This window comes from Canis lupus, chromosome 10 (assembly GCF_048164855.1).
Source record: "Canis lupus baileyi chromosome 10, mCanLup2.hap1, whole genome shotgun sequence".
Classification (NCBI taxonomy): domain Eukaryota; kingdom Metazoa; phylum Chordata; class Mammalia; order Carnivora; family Canidae; genus Canis; species Canis lupus.
This window is the reverse complement of record NC_132847.1, coordinates 11790946-11809753: the sequence shown is the minus strand read 5'-3', so window position 1 is coordinate 11809753 and position 18808 is coordinate 11790946. Positions and strand designations below refer to the sequence as shown.

The 18808-nt window shown below is 38.7% G+C and overlaps 1 protein-coding gene across 24 annotated transcripts in view; it reads right to left on the bottom strand.

The window, feature by feature from the left end:
* The window catches only part of PRR16 (proline rich 16), a 532382-nt gene that overhangs the window by 105577 nt on the left and 407997 nt on the right, over positions 1–18808 (bottom strand). For 23 of the 24 annotated variants that reach the window (XM_072840680.1, XM_072840682.1, XM_072840678.1 and 20 more), the window contains one exon: positions 6323–8489. In XM_072840680.1, coding sequence (XP_072696781.1) covers positions 7734–8489 — 756 coding nt within the window. In that variant the 3' untranslated portion in view covers positions 6323–7733. Of the gene's footprint in view, positions 1–6322; positions 8490–18808 lie in introns of those variants that run through there. The other variant, XM_072840676.1, reaches the window with a different exon arrangement.

Sequence of the window (18808 nt, the reverse complement as noted above, 5' to 3'; positions counted from 1 at the left end):
GGATATAGAATCCAGAAGTGGACCCTCAACTTTATGGTCAACTAATATTCAGTAAAGGAGGAAACTATCCATTGGAAGAAAGACAGTCTCTTCAATAAATGGTGCTGGGAAAATTGGACATCCACATGCAGAGGAATGAAACTAGACCACTCTCTTTCACCATACACAAAGATAAACTCAAAATGGATGAAAGATATAAATGTGAGACAAGATTCCATCAAAATCCTAGAGGAGAACACAGGCAACACCCTTTTTGAACTCGGCCACAGTAACTTCTTGCAAGATACATCCACGAAGGCAAAAGAAACAAAAACAAAAATGAACTATTGGGACTTCATCAAGATAAGAAGCTTTTGCACAGCAAAGGATACAGTCAACAAAACTCAAAGACAACCTACAGAATGGGAGAAGATATTTGCAAATGATGTATCAGATAAAGGGCTAGTATCCATGATCTATAAAGAACTTATTAAACTCAACACCAAAGAAACAAACAATCCAATCATGAAATGGGCAAAAGACATGAACAGAAATCTCACAGAGGAAGACATAGACATGGCCAACATGCATATGAGAAAATGCTCTGCATCACTTGCCATCAGGGAAATACAAATCAAAACCACAATGAGATACCACCTCACACCAGTGAGAATGGGGAAAATTAACAAGGCAGGAAACAACAAATGCTGGAGAGGATGCGGAGAAAAGGGAACCCTCTTACACTGTTGGTCGGAATGTGAACTGGTGCAGCCACCCTGGAAAACTGTGTGGAGGTTCCTCAAAGAGTTAAAAATAGACCTGCCCTACGACCCAGCAATTGCACTGTTGGGGATTTATCCCAAAGATTCAGATGCAATGAAACGCAGGGACACCTGCACCCCTATGTTTCTAGCAGCAATGGCCACAATAGCCAAACTGTGGAAAGAGCCTTGGTGTCCATCGAAAGATGAATGGATAAAGAAGATGTGGTCTATGTATACAATGGAATATTACTCAGCCATTAGAAAGGACAAATACCCACCATTTGCTTCAACGTGGATGGAACTGGAGGATATTATGCTGAGTGAAATAAGTCAGTCGGAGAAGGACAAACATTATATGGTCTCATTCTTTGGGGAATATAAATAATAGTGAATGGAAATAGAAGGGAAGGGAGAAGAAATGGGTGGGAAATGTCAGAAAGGGAGACAGAACATGAAGACTCCTAACTCTGGGAAGCGAACTGGGGGTGGTGTAAGGGGAGGGGGTAGATGGGTGGGGGGTGGGGGTGAATGGGTGATGGGCACTGAGGGGGGCACTTGATGGGATTAGCACTGGGTGTTATTCTTATGTTGGCAAATTGAACACCAATAAAAAATAAATTTATTAATAAAAAATAAAAAAATAATAGCCAACACTTAACACAGCCTCTACTATGGCTCCCCCTGACCACTGTGTGAGGGGCTTTCTACCAATAAGTTATTCTGATCCTCCCAAAAGCCCTGTGAGGCAAATATCCCTATTTCACATGTCAAATGTTTTCATCATGGGACACCTGGGTGGCTCAGTGGTTGAGCATCTGCCTTGGGCTCAGGTTGTGATCTCAGGGTCCTGGGATTGAGTCTCCCCACAGGGGGCCTGCTTCTCCCTCTGCCTATGTCTCTGCCTCTGTTTCTCGTAAATAAATAAATAAAATGTTTATTTTTAAAGGAAAGGGGTATCTATAATAATCAATAATATATTGAAACCATAAACACACCAAAAAAATTACCCCTTAGAAACGGTGGTAGGCATGACTTTTACTTAGCAATATTCAGATCTCCTTTCCTTTTCGGGTATATGGGGACTACAGTGACTAGTGGTGGCCAGTAACACTACCAGGAAATGAGGTAAATGCATAGGGAAGACTCTCCAGCAGCCCCACCTGCCTGCCGTTGTGTTGGTCCTGGAAGCGGACGCTTGACCAGATGGTGGTTCTACACTCTCAGGGCAGCAGCCCATATTGTTGAATGACTGCTTGGAGAGTCTCCCGGACTCAGGATGAACTTGGAGTGAACGAGAAATAACTTAGGTCCCTCTGAGATACTAGAGTGATTTGCTACTACAGCATGGCCTAGATTATCTTGACTTAAACAGAAATACACTTGTTCTTCTCTCATGGGCTACCTTTCCACAGCTTCAGATAAGTTCTAGTAAAATGGTGACCTTCAACTGCATAGGTTACCCATGCACAATGCTAGGGCTACTCTCTTAGGCAGTTCTGAAAGGCTGGGACGAATTGGGCCATGGAGGCCAAGTGCCTGCCTTACCATTTTGGCCTGGCCACTTCCTGGTTCTACCATCTTGGGCAGCACCACTCTGGTGCCATAGTTTCACTTGCAAATGTAGATAATAACAGTGTCTAAGACATTGGGTTACTACAAGGGAAAAATGGTGTTATGAGGGAACAATAATACATATAAAACATGATGAAGAATGTTTGGCACAAAGTGAGTCTTGACAAGGGTTAGATATCACGTCTTGTCAATATCAACCCTAAACCACTCCAGGGCCCATGGTTGGTTTATTTAGCCAGCCCAAAATCCCCTTCAGTGGTTTAAAGAATTGAAAACTACGTCAAACAGTGGAAAATTGTATCTGTAGTCTAGTAACAAAAGGATGGAAAATTTTTTATTAAAGAGAGCTCTACTGCACTGGTTCTTTGGTGGTTCCCCAGAATGGATCAATTGCTATTTTTAACTTTAGGGTCAATATTAAATAGTTGAAATTCACAAATGAAATACCAGGAATGAAAGTGACACATTCAGGGTCAAATGGCATTACTACTATGAAATCAGAACCTCTTAGGCAAAGATACCAAAATAATAGACAGCCTTTGAACTTAGAGAAAAAAAAATGAAAGGTGAAGCTGCTGGTATAATCCACACGAAAATGAGGCTGGCATTATTCAGCAGCTCATTCATTTTAGACGGTTGCTAAATTGCCTGAAATCCCTTTTATATTCTGCAAAGATCAAACATATTAAGAATGTCAAAATAACATTAGGTAACCCCTTTCAAGCGTCAAAATAACTGCTCAGAATAAAAGAAAGATTTGCAAAGTTCAGGGTTATGAAGAACCTAATTAAATAGTGATGTTATGTGGGGAAATTATGGGGAGTCAAGCTGGCATAAAATGCTAGCTCAGTCACTTACTAAGGGGTTGATTTTGGCAAAATATTGAAACTGAGGTCCTGGATTCCTGCACTTGTGAATCAGGGTAAAGTCATCTATTTTATACATTCATATGAGAACTTAGAGAACCTTTAATGCATGTAGTTTCAGAAAACAGTTGATATTGTTACCTTACCTAACTCTGATCAATCTAGAAGTCAAAATTATACGCAATATTTTCTCATTTTCCCATGGCACTTACTCAAGTGTCTACCCCATGTTGATTTAACTACATTTTAGAGAGAGGGTTATTTGCAGAGCTTCTTTATGTTCCACTTTAGTTTTTCCTAAAAAGCCTGGAATGATAGACCCAAGTGCTTCCAAGGAAATGACACCCTACATAATTGCTGCTTCACAACGATGTGGCTAACTACAGTTTTATGTTCAACACCGCTGTGTGCCTTAATGGTAGTATTACATCTGTCATTATTTCAAGATCAGGCAACCTGAATGATTCGAAAACTCTAAAATGTTTAGTCTAAACATTTAAATACACTGTCACAGTTACAAATTGACCTGAAAAATGTCATGTGATTTGGTGATAGTGTCTACTAATTGTCAGATTCTGTGCACTTTATCTAATTATGTGATTTTTTTTTTGAGGATACGAGTTTTTAATGGAACTTCATTGCTCATGAATCATTTCCTCACTTAGAACTCATCGGTATGTACAAAGTACATTACACTGCTATCCTCTGCTACATATTTCAGTGTACATTTCAGTGTACATATTTCAATGTACATTAGAGCAAAATGTGCTATCAACACAAGAATCAGGAGAGACTGAATTGGGACAATTATAAGACTTGACATCTCATCATTGCATATATATTTATATTCCATGGAAAAAGTTCAGTCAAGGCAGTGATTCATGACTTGATTATATCACTCCCAGTGCAAATACATGTGGAGCTACTCAGGCTTTTCTTCATGGAGCATCCAAAAAGAACTATAATTAGAATCTGTAGATAAAAGGTCTTGCATAGTTTCAGAGATGGTATGTAGCTGCTGCTCTTGGTAATGCTAAAAGCAACTGCTGATTTGTCCAAAGAAAGTTTTATAATACAGTGTCCTATTCCTTTATTCATTAAATAATTAGATACAGGCATAATTCAAACACAAGATTTTTTAGGTTAATTAAACCACTTCAGTTAATACCACTTATTTTTTTCCTAGAATAATGTGAAGCTAATGAGGGAAGGTATGAATATAATAATAACAAATTAGAGAGTGGGAAATTTTGCACGCTCTGTATTTTTGAGCAGATATTTTAAGTTTAGCTTCAGCATAACCTAAAAAAGTATCAGTTTTATCTCCTTCTATAACTGCTATAACTACGGGGGGATGGAAGAGAACTTTGGTCAATTTTTATTTCCTTTTCACCTTTCATCAGATGAGATACAATAACCTCCCATTCCCAAAATGGGATAATTGTTTAAACTAGTAAGAGAAACCCTTTCCTGTTCCAACTTAATAGATGCTACTTAAAAAAAAACAAAAAACAAAAAAAATATTTTTTTACCCTTTGCTCTGAGTTAATGTTGCCATGAGCAGCATTACCCTTGTACATTTTGTATAGCAATATCGCCTTCAAAAGAGGATGGAGGCTAACTTGGGGGGTATGTACTCTGCAAGAGAATGAAAGTCCTCAAGTGCACACTGGGAAAAAGAACAGCCCTGGAGGGTTTGAAGAAAGCATTTTTGCTTTGGGATCTTCAGGAAGAGCAACATTTTGCCATGTTTTATGATGATTTAATGGATGATGGGCAGAGCCTGTACTACAGAATTTAAATTTTGAAAGCAATGTTGGCTCATGGAAGAAATGGCACTGCCACTTATGATACTTTAATTATACCTTTATTATGATGCCCTATGTTAGTTGTTTCCCATGTTTTACAAGTTTATATATATTTAAAGACATAAGTTCCAGTGAATGATGCAAAATGATCAGTTGGGGAAAAACAAAAACAAAACAAACCCTATTGGCCCAATATATTCCACACCTTAAAGGAAAAAAATGAAATAACATATGGAATAAAAAAACCCAAAAGAAAGTCCCAACACGGGTATAATCTAACATTTAATGCTGAACATTTAATAAACTGTAATAAGAGAAGGTCAACACCTCTTACCTTTTTTAAGGTTGGGATTTAACTTGGCCTTCTATGCCAAAAGTTACTTATAAATATGTTGACTGAGAACAGGTATTGTCATTTTGGCAATGTCACCAAATTCACTTCAAAAGATGGTTTTTCACAGGATACCTTTGTCTATACTTTGAGAAGCAGAGATTAATTTGAACCTCACAGGTTGTGGCTAAGCACCTGGCTCAATATCCTTTTTGGATCAGCTTTAATTAGCTTATTCAACTTACTTCATTGCAATTAAGTTATCTACTCTGCGAATGATTTGTGGTTTCTAGGAAGCTCTATTCTAGGAGATCCAGACTGGCCCCCAGATTGACAGAGGTCAGCATTTCAAATGAAAAGCTAATTATTAGGTCATGGTACCTGGCTATGGAAGGAAGATGAGCTGAAGGGAGAAAGCTACATGTCTTCAAAGACTATTTATAATACCAATATGGTCTAACACTGCATGCACATTTGAAAGGAAGTAATTATTAAAATCTAGGAAGATGATAAAAGCTGGGTTTATTTATAGCAAGCCTAAATGAATGCATGAAAAAGTTAATATATTAGTTTGGTATTCGGGAAGTCAATTCTGTGTTTACTTGGGTCAGATTTATTAAACATACTTATCACACTATTAATATATTTTAGATTATAGCCTTTTTATTATTGGTCTTATGTTCTGTAACTTCCTGAAAAAAAAAATGGATGTACTGTGCTTGCATTATCTTCATGGCCAATATACACAGGAATGAAAATCATGCTGAGTAAATTTGTAACATGACATCCTCTATTTTTTTTACTTATTTAATTGTTCCTTCAAAAAGTAATGCCTACTTTCTTTCTGTTATTCTGCCTAAGGTACATTAGCATCTTTTAATAGGAAGTTGTTGAAAACAGTATTCCAGATTACCATGATATGGCTTGAAAAAGGCAACAAAGAAATATGACTAGGTCCCTGTTAGCAACAAAAATGAAAGTTTTGAGATCAAAAGCCAAATAGTCCAAAAGATTACAGTATTCTTTATTATGCTGCACAATAAACCAATTTCACCAAAGATAACTCCCTCTACTCTTGCCACTTAATGGACAACTTTTGTTCAGGTGTGCACCTGTCAATCATGATTCTAGGACGGATAAACTAATTTCTAGTTCCAGGGCAAAATATCCAATCATTCCAAAGCATAGTAGTTGGGAAGTGAACTTGATCCATGGGTGGGTAATTGACATAAGTCAGCAAGTTAGGCTTAAGAGAAGGCCCTTTGTAAGATGTCAGGAGGAAAGGATTTCTCCTCTTCCTTCTATAAATGACAAGGACCCCTGGGATGCTTCAACTGTGAGGGGAAACAACATTAAGGCTGGTACTTAAAACATTCTATTCCAGAAGCATCTTTATTTTCTGCTGGGATTCTCTTATAAATAGGGATTCCCTTGGGGAGGCAGAGGACTCGCTGATGCAGGGGGCAAATCATCCCACTGCTTTAATGTCCTGGTTTATGGTGTGTCCAGGAGGGATGCTGAGTGTGAGGAGGACCTAAAGGGCTTGGCCATATATTGCGTCAATGAGACACTTAATATAGGGTCTTGGGGTGGGGTACCACAATACATAATATGAAAATGTGTAAAGCACTATTTATGATCTGATTAGGATGTTTAATTTGGAAAAGTCTGCCATATACTCACTGTAATCTTCAAACTCTGTCAGAGTAGCTATCCATTTTGATGACTATTAACATGGGATTAAATGAAGAAGCACTGCTGCATTTTAGTTCTGAGGAACATTTGCTTTTGCCATTATGTACTGTTGTTTATTGACATATGATATTTCCACAGACAAAATCTTTCATTACATATATAGCTGAACATAGAATCATAATTGTATAGTATAGAAAATAAACTTTCTGGTATTGTTCTTGGCATTTCATGATGTAAAACTAGTGACAAACATCTTTAGAAAAAATAATAAAATAGTCCTTCAGTATTAAAATTTCTTCCTTAAAAAGCATCTGGTCAAAGTGAGAAGGATGACATGTTATTAATGCATAGATGAGTTAGGCATGAATAAAATGAATCTAATCCCGTCTGTGAAAGTAAATCAAACTATTTGAAATCTACAGGTCACTTTATCCTAGGTCAGTTGAAAAAAAAAAAAAACAACAACATAGGCAGCTTTTTCATGGTTCTGTGGTTTCTGATGACACAACTTGTTAAATACCGCATTACCCGGCATATAAACAATATACTGCATACTTACCAGGTGGTTTTTATGCCACTTTGCTGAATGCAGGATTAATATATTTGGGATTTTTTTATTGCTTGAGTAGAAAGTGCTCATTACTTATTATTTTATGTTTATAATATAGAAATTAAAAAAAACCAAAAATCAATGAAAAGGTTTTGGAAATGGCATACATCACACTGTTGTAGTGGTCGATTTCCTCAAGATGGTCTTCTGTGGTTTTGGTGCAGTGGGAGGAGGCACAGTTGCAGGTCTGAGAGGGGGGAAGCTGTTACTGTGGCTTATTCCCAGTCCCCCGTTTTCCAGCGGAAAAGGAGGGAGGTGGGGTGGAGGAGGGAGGGGAGGGCCGGGGTGCGGGAGCTTTCCCGGTGGGTGGACAGGTTCGCGGTGTAAATGGACCTCCCTGTTTTTTACATTATACCGGGCATCACAGTCGGGACAATAGCCATGGTACTGCACTTTCTCATTAAACCGAACCCGTTCCCGGGACCCTGCCTGGGGACACCTGTCTTTTTCAGGTCTGTGCATCAGAGGCTGCATTGGAGCCTTGTCCAAGCCACCAGTGGGGATGCAGCAGATGTCTCCGTTTGGAATTTTGTTCGGTGCTAAGGGTAAGCCTCCGTTTCGCAGAAGGGTGCCATTAGTCTTCACGGGATTGACAGTCGGCACCACTCTTTGGGCGTCTTCACACTTCACAGGTGTCAACCGCGGGGGCGGCGGCGGGGGGTTTGGCTTTCTCAGGACCGTGAGGATGGCAGACGGGTGGGCGGGGGGTTTAATGAGGGGTGCGTTGGCCTGCACTTTGATCTTCTCTATGCTGGAGGCTGTGGTGCCGCTTGAGCTACTATTCAGGGTGTCCGTTTTGGAGCTGTCGGTCATCTCATCCTCCAGCTGTAGGTCAGAGGTCAGGGTATCAATCTGGTCAACCACCTGGTGGAAAGGACAAGGTAACTGTGTTGAACAATGACCTAAAGCCAAGCATACTAGAAACAATGTCTCCCTGTCCAGCTGGAAATCTGCTCCAGGAGCCTTAATACATTAATACTACATTGCGTATTCCAATTTTTTAAATATTGTATTTATTTATTTGAGAGAGAGAGAGACCGCAAGCACAAATGGGGTAAGGGCAGAGGGAGAAGCAGATTCCCCGATTCCCGGCTGAGCAGGGAGCCCAATGCTGAGCTCAATCCCAGGATCGTGAGATCATGACCAAGCCCAAGGCAGACACTTAACTGACTGAGCCACCCAGGTGCCCCTGTGTATTCCATTGTTGCATAATGTTTACATTCAGTGAATTTACAGAACAGCCTCCATTGGCATGTCGACTGTTTGACAACCTAATGATTTCACGTATCTAGAATATAATGGATGATTTATGCACACATTTTATTCCCGGCTCTGCTGAACTCACCAAAGATAAAAGCCTGATGCAGAAACATAACTGATTTGTAAAAACAAGAGGCGGGGACTTTCTCTCTGCTCAGCATGTCAAAAGCTACAGGGGAACATTAATCTCATGCTAAGAAGGAGAACAGCCAGATACTCTGCAAAATTCTAATTTTTCTTGAGACCATCGGAGAACGGAGATCACAAGGACACCCATCGAGATGAGCTGCAAAAAGTCTCCAGCCCTCTGAGGATAGAAAGGACACATCAACTGTTTCATCTCTGGCAAATCAGAAGGAAGAGGCAGCCTCCACCAAAATGAAGAAAGGAAAAAGCTACAACTTTAATGAATAATTAAAGGTGAAGTATATGCGATCGTGACAATTTAGAGTCCCCAGGAACCCAGACACAGTGTGGTCTGTCCTCACTCATTGTCTCTGTTCCACGGGCCTCTCCTGTTGGGGGCTGAGGGCAGGGCTGGGGACGGAATGAATGAGCTCGCCCTGAGGGAACACAGGCATAAAACCCCAGGGACTTCCCAGACCTTTGTCCCACATAAAACAGAACACCATGGGATCCCCGGGTGGCGCAGCGGTTTGGCGCCTGCCTTTGGCCCAGGGCGCGATCCTGGAGACCCGGGATCGAATCCCACGTCAGGCTCCCTGTGCATGGAGCCTGCTTCTCCCTCTGCCTGCTTCTCCCTCTGCCTGTGTCTCTGCCTCTCTCTCTCTTTCTCTCTCTCTCTCTCTCTGTGACTATCATAAATAAATAAAAATTAAAAAAAAAAGATTAAAACAAAAACAAAAACAAAAACAAACAGAACACCAAAGCATTGAAGGAATGGCAGAAACCCCTGCGACACCTAACACACAGGCAGAAAACTCTCTTGGTCCAAGAACTTGCACTCTAGATGGGTGCCATCACTTGCGAGGAAAGATCCAAGATGCAGCATCTCAAGACCTGCCACAGACACAGGGCAGAGGCAGAGAATCAAATGTGGCCGGCAGAGCCACCAGACCATGATGGAGGTTTGACTCAAATGAAGAGAATGGATGTGAAGGAGCAGATGTGCCTGAGGAGTCATGGTGCTAAAGCCACTCATGGAAGGAATCTGGCATCACCCCTACGAGGCTTGCCTGAGGGTCTCTATCATGTTCAGTCATTGTCTGGAGGCAGTAGCTTCTGGAAGCACAGCCTTGACTCAAATGCTGGGCATCAGAACATGGTCATTCACTCTCTCTCAGAGATCTTGGAGACCATTCTCACGGTTGCCATAAATGCACGATTACCCATAAATAAAGATGGAAAGGTTACAGATTACTTTTAAAATAATTTATTTATATATGGAGATAGTCTTTTCATTTCACGTTTCCATATGCACATTTTTTTCTTATTCAGGCCTAACTCTGTTCAACTGTGAAGTTGGCTCTTTGACACACAGTGGCAGAACTGGGCTCCAGATGAAAATCTCGTAAGCAGCCAGAACTTAGGGAGGATGTAGAGATTCTACTTCTTCCTCAGGTGGGTCTTAAGTGATTGCTTCACGCTACTGTCACTAGAGCTCAGCCTTCTATTTTTTAGCTCCTAAATATATATCAAACCACTTCTCTGCATTTTCATTTCTTTGGTCCTAGTCTGAGCCACGAGTATTTACCACGCCCCCCTCCCAAGTCACAAGGCTTCCTCTTCCATTTCTGTAGCATCAGTGATTTTTTAAAATAGAAATGAGCTCTTGTCAACTCCCTGCTTAAAATCTTTCAATGCCTGTTCATTTCTCCTGTGATAAAGATCAATTCTTAACACTGTCTCCCAGGTCGTGTACAGTTTCGCTCAGTGCTGTGCTGGTAAATGTTTAACAGCTGGTTCTTAGAGGTATAGGGGAGTTTTAAATCGAACAGCCTGCCAATTTCCTTGGTGTAAATTCCCACTTGATCAATTTCGAGTTAGTAAATGTGACATCACTGCCTGGGAGGTTGGAAAGAAATGTTCAGTGGCATAGCAATATGAGGTGTTTCTACCATGCCAATAGAATAGGCAAAAATAAACTCAGGAGCACAATAGTAAAATGTGTTGACTACATTTTACTATTAAGAACGTAATTAAGAATGATTGAGAATAATTAGAAAACCTTTATATTTGGGCGCCTGGATGGCTCAGTGGTTGAGTACCTGCCTTTGGTTCAGGTCGTGATCCTGGGGTCTAGGGATCGAGTCCAGCATCTAGCTCCCTGTGGGGAGCCTGCTTCTCCCTCTGCCTATGTCTTTGCCTCTCTCTCTGTTTCTCTCATGAATAATAACTAAATTTTTTTTATAAAATTTTTTTTAAAATTTTTATTTATTCATGATAGTCACAGAGAGAGAGAGAGAGAGGCAGAGACACAGGCAGAGGGAGAAGCAGGCTCCATGCACCGGGAGACCGATGTGGGATCCGATCCCGGGTCTCCAGGATCGCGCCCCGGGCCAAAGGCAGGCGCCAAACCACTGCGCCACCCAGGGATCCCCTAAATTTTTTTTTAAAAAGAAAGCAAAACATTTACATTTAATATAATTACTTAATATATTAAATGTTTTGTTGGTTATATAATTTGTTATCTCAAAAACACAATTTTATTAATATATTAAATAATAAATATGTATAATATAAAATATATTTTTAAATTCAATTTAATTTTATTTAAATTCAAGTAGTCTACATAGGGTGTATTATTAGTTTCAGAGGTAGAGTTCAGTGATTCTATACTTTTGTTTTTAATAATAGTTATTTAGTGGCTGGCTCACACAAAATTTCTGAAAATAGAACAATTGGCCCTTATTAGCCAGTACAAGTCAGCATGTCACAGTTTCTCCTTAAATGGCTCTCCATTCTCAACTCTAATAAAATTTCCTTTTCTTTCATTCTCAAATCTCTTGGGTCTACTTATAGACCCTTATCATTGTCAATCTGCTTCCTACCATAAGACATTTGCACATACTAATTTTTCTCCTTGAAGTGCTCTTACCTCTCCCCTTTGTCGAATTTAAATCTTAGCTCAGGAGTTAGTCATGATGTTAGCCTTCCCTATCGTCCTGCAATTTCCCATGTAGGTCATGTGAATTTGTTAAGGTCACAGGGAACTTTATTTTTTTCATTCAAAGCATTCACATACTTTTTTACTGTTTAGTTACTGGTAGGAGTACTGGAATATGGAATAGTCTTTCTTCTCTATAACTTCAGTGACAACAGTGTCTATGCTGGTTTTTTACTAGTGTGACCTAAAGTTCTAATGCAGTGAATGGCACTCAAAAGAATCTCAATAAATATTTGTTAAATAAAGGCACTGAAGGTTATTTCTTTAGTTCAGAAATGAATGAAAACATGTTCTTTCTCATTTGATTTTTGAAGTTGTTACTTTTAAAAGTCACATCTGCTCAGTTATTCTGGAATAAAATAGGCGAAAGGGATTTATCAGAAATGATCCAGAGGTGGTGGCACTTTCTGCAGCTCTGGCTCAGACATCCTAGAAATTAAAATGGGAGGACACTGAAAGAATGTGAAACATAGGGGGAATCCCGACTCAAAGATACTGTATACTATTTAACCCAGAAAGATCTTGACCCTGAGCTGTCTATTGTATTAAGTATCTGCAGAGAAAGAGAGAGAGCTGGTCTACTCTAGGAAGTGAAGCTGCTGGTCAGAGATGAATCAGTATTGGCTGAGTCTCTCATAGTTCTAGAGCTTCTAGCTGGTTTTAGTTTCCATGTGGTTATTTCCTGAATGCCTACAAAATGCCAACAAGAATAAAAAACTAAAACAGACAAAATACAGTTGACTCTTGAACAACAAAAGTCTTAGGGTGCCACTTCCACTGTGCAGCCAAAGATTTGCATCTGTTGGATCCCCAAAACTTAACTACTAAGAGCTACTAGCCTGCTGTTGTCTGGAAGCCTTATTGATAACATAAACAGTTGATTAATACATATTGTGTATATTATATGCATTATATACTGTATTCCTACAACAAAGGGAAGAAAATGTTATTAAGGAAATCATAAGGAAGATAAAATACATTTACAGTAGTGTACTGTATTTTTTGAAACAAATCTGCATATAAGTGGATGTACAGGGTTCAAACCTGTGGACTTAAGGATCAACTGTTCTGCTTTCATGGAGAAGGGAATCTCATAGAAGCACCTGGCATTAATTAGATACTCAAATAATTGTAAAAGGACTCATGCTCCAGGAGCTCTGAATGACAGATCACGGTACTGTAAGAGGAGGGGCACCTGGGTGGCTCAGTGGTTAAGCGGCTGCCTTTGCCTCAGGGCGTGATCCGGAGGTCCCGCTTTGGGCTCCCTGTGGGGCTAGAGCCCTCTGTCTCTGCCTCTCTCTCTGTGTCTCTCATGAATAAACAAATAAAATCTTTTTTTTTTTTTTTAAGATTTTTAAACAGGAGAGGAGATAAAACCCCCATCAGAAAAGTCCGTGAAGCCCACCCAAAGGATGAGTGGCTGTTAACTGGCTAAGAGAAAAGAAATTCCAGAAGGCCACTGAGGAAAGAGCCTGATGATAAAGGTACTCTGACAGGAGAGAGGGCCTTAGTGTGAGCCAGGTAAAGAAGATTCTAGGCTGAAGAGCACCATGAGAGGGGAGGCTGGAGAGTCAGTGAGCAGCCAGGCTGTTGGGGTCCCTACTAGGTGCTGAGCAAGCACCCCATAGTTTTAAGGAGTTCCAGAAGTGAGAGACACAATGTTTAAACAGATGATGAACTGCTGTTTTTCAGAATGGAAACATCGTCTAATGAGAGAATACACGTCGCTGAAAATAGGAAAATACAAACAAACCCACGTGCTGACATACTGTAGTGAGAACACAGAACAAGGAAAAGTGTAGGTGCCAAGGGCAGGCTGCCCAAAATACCACAAAGGCATATTATTTTGTGTTAAAGGTACTCGGGACCCAGCTGGTGCAAGGACACTCAGACCCTCCTTGGTCCCCCTGAAAACAAGATATAAATCTTCTGTATCAAAGGTACCCTCCCTGTACTAAGAAATAAAAAGGCATCTTTATCACCAGAGATGGGAATTTTAAAGTCAAGAAAATGGTAGAAGCAAATTTTATTACTTTCTTACTCATCTACTACCTCAGCCCAAATTCTGCTTAGAATTCCTTACTAATTAAAGTTCCCAAGCATCTGTTTTCTTTATCCTGTCAATTCCCCATTAATTTATTCCTCTTTGTCTAGAAAGTATAAAAACTGCCTGCCTCAGTCATCTGTTTGGGTCTTAGTTTCATCATTGAACCATCATGCACACGTAATAAAACTCTGGGTTTTTTTCCCTCCTGTTACTCTTTCCCATGTCAATTTAATTCCTCAACCAGCTAGAAGAACCCTGGGAGAAGAAGAAATGTCTCCTCGTATGAAAGGAATGACACAAGTTTTACAACAATAAAACAAGGGGTATCAAGTATGTATTGAGTCACAAAAATTAGGCTGACAGATTTCCAACCAAACAAGAGAAATCCAAAGAAGATTTGGGAATATGGCTCATATTGAAAGGAAGTAATTGGAAATACAATTTAGTTGAATTCTTCTGTAAAAGGGAGGGTGAAATCAACATTGTCAGACAAAAGGATTAGGAGACTGTACTTTTTATAGCTCAGTTTAGAAAGTACTGATAAATGACAATTCAGAAAGAGGTAAAAAAGAAAAAAAAAAACAAGAAAGGGCTAGAATACAAAAAGCATATGTGAGCAAAGAAATCATAAAATATTAAAAACGTGCATTGTTTACAAAATGGTAATATACTAATGACTAAGCAGGGAGATTAGGAAAATGTGAAAATAAAATGCTAGGGAAAATGACATGTCTGATTGAAGAACAGAGTTAGAGCACTTTAAGGTCATGATATTTGTGTGCATGTGTGCACGCAAGGAATCAGTAGCTATCTGATACTGATTCATTAAGTCAAGAGTGTGTGTGAAAAAATTTTAGGGCCACTACTCAGTTAATAGACAAACTTATTCTTTCCAAAATAATATAAAGTTTAAAAAAGTGAGTGAGAAAAGTTTGGCAAATTTTAAATTTTAAAAAGACAGAAAATAAGAAAACTTAAAAAAAAGAGCATAGTAATCAGAAAAAAACTATAATATAGAAAAAAACTTCAAAAATATTAGTAATCATAACAAACATAGATTACAATAATTTATTCATAAAGGAACACAGAAAGATTGATATAAACTGACACAAGTAAGATATAGCAGGCAAATAGCCTAATAAAACCTGATGCAGCTTATACACACTAAGCAAAACACCTAACATAATTTTTTTTTCATCAAAACAGTATTGTATTGATACTTTGGAAAAAAAGTGAATGAAACAAAATTTAGAACTTACGTACATATACACATGAAAAATCAGAAAAATGTAAAAAAAAGTAACTGACACAGGTGAATGACAGATTTCCAAAAACCATGAAAATACACTTAATCTCAGAAGTACTCGAGGGATGGCAAACTGAAGATGCAATAGCATTTCATTCTCAATCGTTATTCAAAACAAAACAGTCTGATAATTCCAGCTGATGATGATGATGCCAATAAATGGGAACTCCATACATTGCTATTGCCAATATAAATTTGGTCTGTGGAGAAAATTCTTGACAATGTCCTCTAAAATGGATAAGGTACATACCTTATGTTACAGGTATTTGAGGAACAAAGCCTACCCTATTCTAGAGAAACTCGAATGGATGTGTACAAGGGTTGAAAAAGCATAAGAATGTTCATTGCTCGTTGTTTGTTTTTTTTCTTTCTTTCTTTCCTTTTTGTGTGTGTTTTGTTGTTGTTTTTTGTTTGTTTTTTTCATAGCAAAAAAGCTGGAAACAACCTAAATATCTGTTAGTAAGGGCCTGGGTACGCAAAGCAGTTCAAAGGAAATAACTAGAGCTATATGTATCAGTAGGGATAAATCTCAAAAACCTAATGTTGGATGTAACAAAGTTAAAATACATATACTCAGTACGTCTGTATTGTTCAAATACAGAAACAAGGGTAGTTTTATTTATAAAATGTGAAAATAAATAATACACATCAAATATAGGCAAGGAAGAAGGTGAACAGATGTTGAAAGGCAGCAGTCATATAGTTAAAATACTTTATTTCTTTTAAAACTCAAGCCAAAGTCATGGTAAAAGGTTAGCTTTCATGAAATCTGGGTTGCATTTGTTGCCATTAGTTTATTTATTTTTGGTCATGTGTGAAACATTTTATAATTTGAAAATAAAAGAAATATTTAACACTTGTTAAATAAAGTTAGAAAGAAAGAAAAGCAGCAACGCTTACAGCTGCCATGTGGAGAACATATTGAAAGGTGATGAAGTTTATTTACTTGGCTAGTTAGACTCCATGGCAGCCAAGTGAGAGATGAATAAATTAGCCAGACAAGGAATACACTGTGTCCTTATAATTACACTTCAGTGTTTTGCTGAAACTCTTCCCAAAGTATCACATTGAAACTCAAGGAATCATAACCACAGGAAGGATAGAATTCAACAGAACAAAATGAAAGAAAGTAGGACTAGAGGGACAGACCATTTGCAGATATTTGGAGGTGAGAAGGAGCGTGACATCAATCATAAGTCTGAGAACATGCACACCTAAACATGAGATGCAAAGGAGACATGTATATATCAAACATGAAACTGAGCCATCTGTCCAACTGTGGCTATTCATGTCTATAGAAGAATCTGCTAATGGAACTAAAACAGAGAGAGATTTAAAGAAAGGACAATGACTTGCGAGTTTGATGATTTTAGGAGCTTTCTGTTAGCATCACATACAAGGAAGCTGTGGTTCAACTGTGGAATAATTAAGAATAATGGTAATTGACTTAGGAATTAGGAAACTTGAGCTCAAGGTTTTCATATGTGGGGAATACCCAAATATTTCACAAACGAGAAGTGGATTTGGTAGAAATTGAGTATATATGATCTAAGTTATTTGTGGAAATCCAAAATTTATTTATATGAATTCTATAAATATTTAATTATGAAGAATAAAAATAGAAACATTGTAGTGTTATCATTAGAGTGAAATTCAGGACAAATAGATTTACCTAAAATTAAGAGCTCTTTGTCTTATGTTCTCACGTGGCTATGTCCTTTTATTATTACAACTGGATTAATAAATTGGAATTGTCTATTCATATGTGTTCCGCTCAGACCATGAGCATGGATTTTTGTCTTTGTTTCCCTGGGTAGGGAGCAGTGATTGCAAGAGTAGATGCTCTAATAATATGCTGAGAGAGAGAAGTGACAAAAGTAGACTCGGAGAGAAAAGACAGGTGTTGACCTCACTTCCATCCCTCCCCAGCTTTTCCATCTTGGGTCTGATTTTCAAAGTCTTTAAAATACACCAATTCCAGAGCAGCCTGGGTGGCTGAGCAGTTTAGCGCCGCCTTCGGCCCACGGCCTGATCCTGGAGACCTAGGATCGAGTCCTACGTCAGGCTCCCTGCATGGAGCCTGCTTCTCCCTCTGCCTGTCTCTGCCACACACCTCCTCCCTCTCTCTTTCTCTCCCTCTCTGTGTCTCTCATGAATAAATAAATAAAATCTTAAAAAATAGATAAATAAAATAAAATACACCAATTCCAGATGGTTCTAGAAGGCAAAAAGGAATGGATCAAGCAGAGAAAAAGGAAGGCACTGGTGACACTTGGTAAGCTCTTTTATTATGTTCTTGACTTTGCGCACCTGGCTCCACAGCTTGGGACAGAAAGCATTTCAGTCTCTCTCCAAAACAATGAAGATAGCTAAAGTGTATATTTATCTTTAATTATTTGTCTACATCGATAGCTCTAGTTGTATTTATAACTTTCCTAAATCCTGTTTATCGGTTTAAATAAAAACCACACAATATATAGTTCAATTGCCTTAGAAACAAAGAAAACACCCTTTCAATGTGAAGGAATCTTCCTCTGGGATCTGTTCAGTAACAATTTGCAACTATAAAAATTGCAGTTACATACTTAATGGAAAGAAAGAAAGAATTTAACCCCAACTTAAAAATCTGTATAAGAAAATTTATGAAATCTTCTAAGGTCTTTAATGTTGATGTATCAAAACAACCACTTTTAAAATATGTGGTATCAGCAGCAAAGATCTAAAAAGAGAAATTGAGTGGTGCCTGGGTGGTTCAGTGGTTGAGCATCTGTCTTTGGCTCAGGGCATGATCCTGAGGTCCTGGGATCAAGTCCTACATCTGGCTCCCTGCAGGGAGCCTGCTTCTCCCTCTGTCTGTGTCTCTGCCTCTCTCTGTGTATCTCTCATGAATAAATAAATATTTTTCTTACAAAATAAATAAATAAAAAGAGAAATTGAATGGGAGCCATACGAATTTTTCCCAAGAGAAGGAGGCAGTTGAAAACATTCCCTCCTCATAGCCCTTAGACCATAGTCAGTGGCTGAGCCCAAATGTAGGTGGACCAAAGAGCTTTGTCCAGCAGAGGCACAGTATAGAGAATAGCAAATGGTGGACTCAGTCAGATCCTCCCTGGATGGATGAAACAGAAAGGAGTGGAGTCACCAATGGGGCTATTCCAGCATGAGGACAAGTAGTCAATTTCCTTGGCCTCCTGTTCATAACTCACACACTTCATTTCTATTTTTGATATTATACCAAATTTTAAAAACTTACATTTATACTTATCTATGTACCCATTATCTATCTATGCTACTGATCTATTGATAGGATTGAAATAAAAAGTTTATCATAGAGCATACAACTTTGTGTTCCATTGCTAGGTCACAGGTTTTGTTATTTACTGCATCTGAATTACTATGTACAAATAATTCCTGTAATCATTTTGTGAATGCACTTGTGTTAG